This window comes from Gossypium raimondii, chromosome 3 (assembly GCF_025698545.1).
Source record: "Gossypium raimondii isolate GPD5lz chromosome 3, ASM2569854v1, whole genome shotgun sequence".
In the NCBI taxonomy this organism is placed as follows: Eukaryota; Viridiplantae; Streptophyta; class Magnoliopsida; order Malvales; family Malvaceae; genus Gossypium; species Gossypium raimondii.
Window position 1 is genome coordinate 35624567 of NC_068567.1, and position 5559 is coordinate 35630125.

The following is a 5559-nucleotide window of genomic DNA, read 5'->3' on the forward strand; positions in this document are numbered from 1 at the left end:
CGCATAATGAGAACATGAATTTGGTTTGTATATAAATTCAAATAAATATATAGTTTATCGAAATCATTATTATAATTAATGTAATTATAATTTTCGGTTTAAAAACATTGTTATATTTATTTAATTTCTAGAAACCCTAAAAAGAGATATAAAATCCTATTTTTTCTTTGCTTGAGGGGTCTAGCAGCCGTCAAAGCAAAGTCTTTTCCAAAATAGTTTTGGGGATTCCTTCCATTCATTGTCAACTGGGTGGATTACATAGAGGCCGGAGTCATGATAGATTGCGGCTTGGTTCGATAGTAGATCAGATTACTCATTGCCGAGACATCACTGTCTACTCAGAATAAAGATTCGGTAATTTCGAAACCTTTATTTCACCCCGATTCGTTCCTCACACATGGATCCATGGTTAGGATCGCCGGATGTTTTATTTTTTCGCTGCGCCGTAGGGGTGCCGGCATACCAACAGAATAGACTCTGTTTAAGAGTAGATTTTGCATAGTTGAGTAGAGTTGCATGCAATCCTAGAAATAGGATGGCATAAATCTATCGAATTAGAATCAAATCTAATATGGGAATCTATGACATGAGTTAATGCGATAATAAGGGTTTTAGTTAGAAAGAAATTTCAATTAATCAACCTAGAGTTAGTTGCTCTTATGCTCGAAAGAGATATTAGCATAATTTAAGGATTTCTACGGATTAAGATACTAAGTAAAGAAATTACGTAATTTAGATTGATAGTGACAAATGAAATCTAGGTGATTTTTTTTCCTGAATGTTGTTTCGCTTCTTGGTTGTTAATCGATTATTTTCATGATATGTTCTTTGTCATGTTCGTTAGTTAATTAATTTAGTTAATTTTAGTTCTTATTCAATCACTCGAATTATTCGGTTAAATAATAGAAAGACGATAATTACTAGTACTTTTAGTTTAGTCTTCGTAGAAACGATATCTTTGCTTATCGTAGCTATACTATTAATTGGTAAGTGCACTTGCCTTAGACAAATTTTTAGTTAGTTTCACAACGCATCAACTAAACTGATCATTTTATTAAAAATTTCATTTATTTCTACTCTTAAATGCTTTTGTTGCTGACAAAAGAACCAACCATTTACACATAGCGTGTCATATGTACATCATGTTGATGTGATAATATTTTTAAAAAATTAAAAAAATCCTAAAATAAATAATTTTTTATAATTATTTTTATAACCACATCCAAAATGAGCCTAAACATATGATTTTCATGGTTCATTTCATCGTAGACATTGTTTTCAAAAAAATTATAAAAACATAGAGAATTATAAAAAAACTTATTTAAAATTTATTAAGAATGATAAGAAATTATAAAAATGATTAAAATTTTAAAATTATATATATACAAGGGTTTAAAGAATTCAAATATATACATACACAAATATGTATAATTATGTATAATTATTTAATAATTATTTAGGAAACAACTCGAGAATGAACTCAAATAAAAGGTTGTTTATGCTCATTTGGACCTAGACAACCATTTGTTTAAGTTCATTTTGGACATTCTTTTAAATAATCATTAAATAGTTCAAAACAATTTATAATTTCTTATAAATTTTAATAAACTTTAAATAATTTTCTATTCTTTTAAAATAGTTATTAAATTTTTATTTATTTTTGAGATTTTTTAATATTTAAATATTTATTGATGTAGTAAAATGTATCACATCAATATGAGGTACACATGGCACACCACATGTCACTCTTTAGTTGCTCTGTTAGTCTTTTCATCACTTAAAAGTAGAGATTAGTTGAACTTTTAACAAAATGACTAGTCTGCATTTTGATCTAACATGTAAGAACCAATTTGCTCTTTTTTGAGTAAATGGACAAAATGTAATCTAACTCTTAGTACGTGGGCCACTATAGTATTTTTACTTTATCTTAAAGATGGCAAAACCCGAATCGTCAAATGGATTTTAAGCCAATCTGCTACAAATGGAGTGAATTTTTTTTCTTTTGGAAAGTGAATGTGGAGCGGGGCTGGGGTGGATTTTTGTTTTGGATAGTGGGTATAAAGCAGTTATAATAATTACTTATCTTGCCTCACTCTATTCCATTATATGAAATTATCGTATTATTTTTGTATATATATAATTATTAAAAGGGTAAAAATGTAGTAATGTGCTATAAAAATACCTATGTTTTACGTTTAAATAAGCTTTTTGAAGAATTATATTTAAATATTTTACTTGACTTTAAAATGATTAAAAATTTTAAAGATAGTAGCAAAAATGAAATTGAAACGAAGCGGGATGGGATGGGACGGACAGAGCGGAGATGGATATATCCAACATACATAGAGGTGATACTAGTTTTCAAGATTATAAATCGATAATAAAGTAGGATGGGTGAAAAAGAGAATATGTCAACTAATCACTTAACAACACATGGATGAAACTTTTAATCAAATGATTAATTTACACTTTTTTTTCTAACATACAATAATTAATTTATTAATTTTTAATAGAAGGGCAAAATACAATCTACATGCAGACATCTACACCCATCAAACGCATGAAGCATGAACGAGGAGAAGCACAAAAAGACTGACAAACAAACAAACAAGGCTCAAGGTCACCGTTGCCTGCATATACCTGCTTATTGAAAATCTAATTCAAGTTTCTTGTACAAGCTAATTAAGTTTTATATAATACATATATATAAGACTGTTCCTTTCTCATGCTAAGGGAAAGACGCAGTTAAACCTGGGTAGTGAGTTCAACCCCCTCAACATGTTCTGTTTTGTGGCTGAGAGGCTTGAAAGTATAAAATTTTGCACATATTAAGTAGTATACAATGTTTAGAGCTTGCAAAAGTGTGAGCAACCAATAGAAATACTCCAACTTCCCCTTATTCAAGTTTCTATTAGGAAGCCAGTCGGAATACTTGTGGACTAGCGTAACCAAAAGTGTGCTTGTGTAGTCCCCAGCGGATATGGATGTCCAGAACAAAGCAGTGGCGGTGCTCCTCATGCTCTCGGGAGCTTGGTTATAGAAAAATTCGAGGTGGCCAATTACCATGAACGCCTCGGCAATGCCATGAAGGCTATACTGCGGGACAAGCCAAAATACTGAGATGGGAATTGTAGATTCGGGGCTGTCAATTAGGCCACTAGCCGAGGCTGCATGCTTTCTCTTCACTTCAACGAATCCAGCGACCATAGTTGCTATTATTGCGATGAAAAAGCCAATGGCCATCCGCTGCAAGAAGTTTATGCCCCGTTCAAGGCCTGTGATCCTCCGTGCAACACGAACCAATAGGCGATCATATAAGACTATAGTGATGAGCATTGATAACATGCCGAAGACAGACATAGAAGCAGAGGGAATTACAAAAGACTTGGTCAGGTGTCTTTCCATTGTGTTGGCTTGTTGCAATGAAAATGTGTTCTGTTGAGCATTGGATGTGGCAAATAGAATACCAGCTGCCCAAATTGGTAGCATCCTCAATATAGATTTTAATTCTTCAACTCTATGGACAGTGTTCAGTCTCCAGAAATTGGGTTTTTCTGATGACTTGAGACTATCTTCTTCAGTGACAATGGCAGCCTTATCCAGAAATCTACACAGGTGGATTAGTCAGTTAGAATAGAAGTACGAGTTTAGATTTTCAATAGAAACTGAATAAATTTAAATCATATGATATGAAATCAGGGCAGGCAAGTGGCAACTTACTTGAGTTGCTTTGTATGGTGAAGCAGACCGTCTGTGGAAATGGATGCATCGAGCTCCTCGTTGACATACAAAAACTTAGGATCAGAAATCGAGGGAATCTTTCTCTTCCTAAAAGCGGCAACAGAGACCTGTAAGACACGAGTATGGGGACTGCCGGCAGGATCCAGATTTCGGTAAAGAGGGTAACCAATGAGGAATACAATTATGGACAAAGCCATGGCTAAGGTAGGAATTCCAAGGCCCCAGGTCCATCCTACATTGTCTTGAATATACACAAGCACAGTTGATGCCAGTAATATTGAGACTCCCAATGCAAAGTAATACCAATTAAAGAAAACCCACGTTTTCTTAGGCTGCGTAGAATCCTCCTCAACGAATTGCTCTGCCCCAAACGCCGCCACGCATGGCCGGATCCCGCCTGATCCTAAGGCTGCGAATAGAAGAGACAGGTAGAGAACAGCCATTTGACTCCCATTGGCTTCTTGGCAAACTTGGTCACCTGCACATGGCGGTGGCCGTAGCTGTGGCAGTGCTGCTGAGAGTGTTAGGACTATCATTCCCTGTTCACATCATCAGATCAGATGAGATCAGATTGTAGTTTTTTTAACAGACAAGAGACCGTCAATCTAATTAATTTTTCTTTTATGGAAAATCAGTCTAATTAATTTAGTCAATATTAGACACTTGCTTTTTTACTAAAAAGAGAGATTGAATCATTTCTTGGAATGTTCCGACTATATAAGTAAACTGTAAAATTGATGCTTCTTGTCCTCCAACTACACACACAGGTAGGTAAATCGAAAACCCTCAGTATTCAGAACGGAAAATCTCTATGGAAAAAGGCAACCATTCTTACTGCTAGGTATATGGCCGTTGAGACAGTGATGGTCCAAAATTTCCCAGCATAGGAATCAGCAATGAAAGCCCCAAGCAATGGCGTCAAGCTCGAGGTACCATTGAAGTTGGTCACGGTGTTGGCTGCTTTTGTTAAGGGCATATGAAGCTGCTGTGTCAAGTAGTTAACCATGTTTTTACTGAAGCCCACCATTGCCAATTTCTCGCATATCTCGTTTACTGGAACATACACGATGAAGTAATAAGCCATACCAGAAATAAATAAATAAATAATCTAGGATTCCAACAGTTGTCAAAAAGCTTACGTAAGATGAAGGGCATCGTCTTAATTCCACCCTTTTCGTTATCATTGACAAATGCCTTGCTCTGCTTATCATCGGCATTTCCGGAAGTAGCAAAGCTATCTTTGTTTTCCGGAGTTGCAGTCGCCATGCTGTGGTTTTCCATAAAATTCAGCTAGCAAGCTCAATGTTTTGAAGGCTGCCCTACTTCTCCAATGCGAAATTTGATACCATAAATGCGATTGGCCCTTGAGCGTGAACTTTGGTCAGAAGGATGAAGAAAAGAAAACAGAAACTTAACTTGCAAAGGTCAAACAAAGCAACAACAACAGAAACAAGACTCTTTCTTCGAGACTAACCTTGCCTTCCTTGGACTAAAGCTTATATAGTATACATTTTTTGTCGTTGTTCTCTTGTGTTCACTTTGCATTATTGGGATGGGAGAATGACTCACTCACGAAACTGCACACTTGATGTCATGTTCGAGAAATGAGCAAATGACAGTCGATTTAGGGGGTCTATTAATTATCGAAACGTATATGTAATTTATTTTATTTTATTTTATAAATCCATAAAAACAAGGAGAGTGGTAGGGAGGGCAAATTAAAAAAAAAAAATTTATTTTTTTAAAATTTACCGAAATGGGCCTAGTATTTTATTATTTACCAGAATAGGCTATTTTCCCCGAAATCGCGTCCACGTC

The 5559-nt window shown here is 34.9% G+C and overlaps 1 protein-coding gene across 1 annotated transcript; it reads right to left on the reverse strand.

Moving 5' to 3' along the window:
• Positions 1-2593: 2593 nt before the first annotated feature.
• On the reverse strand, positions 2594-5221 carry LOC105794162 (protein NRT1/ PTR FAMILY 3.1). The gene is made up of 4 exons (XM_012623189.2): positions 4881-5221; positions 4577-4794; positions 3721-4280; positions 2594-3607 (listed from the first exon to the last, which is right to left on the reverse strand). Exons 1-4 carry the CDS (start codon positions 5020-5022, stop codon positions 2746-2748), a joined length of 1782 nt encoding a protein of 593 aa, XP_012478643.1. The 5' UTR covers positions 5023-5221; the 3' UTR covers positions 2594-2745.
• Between the last annotated feature and the right edge of the window lie 338 nt (positions 5222-5559).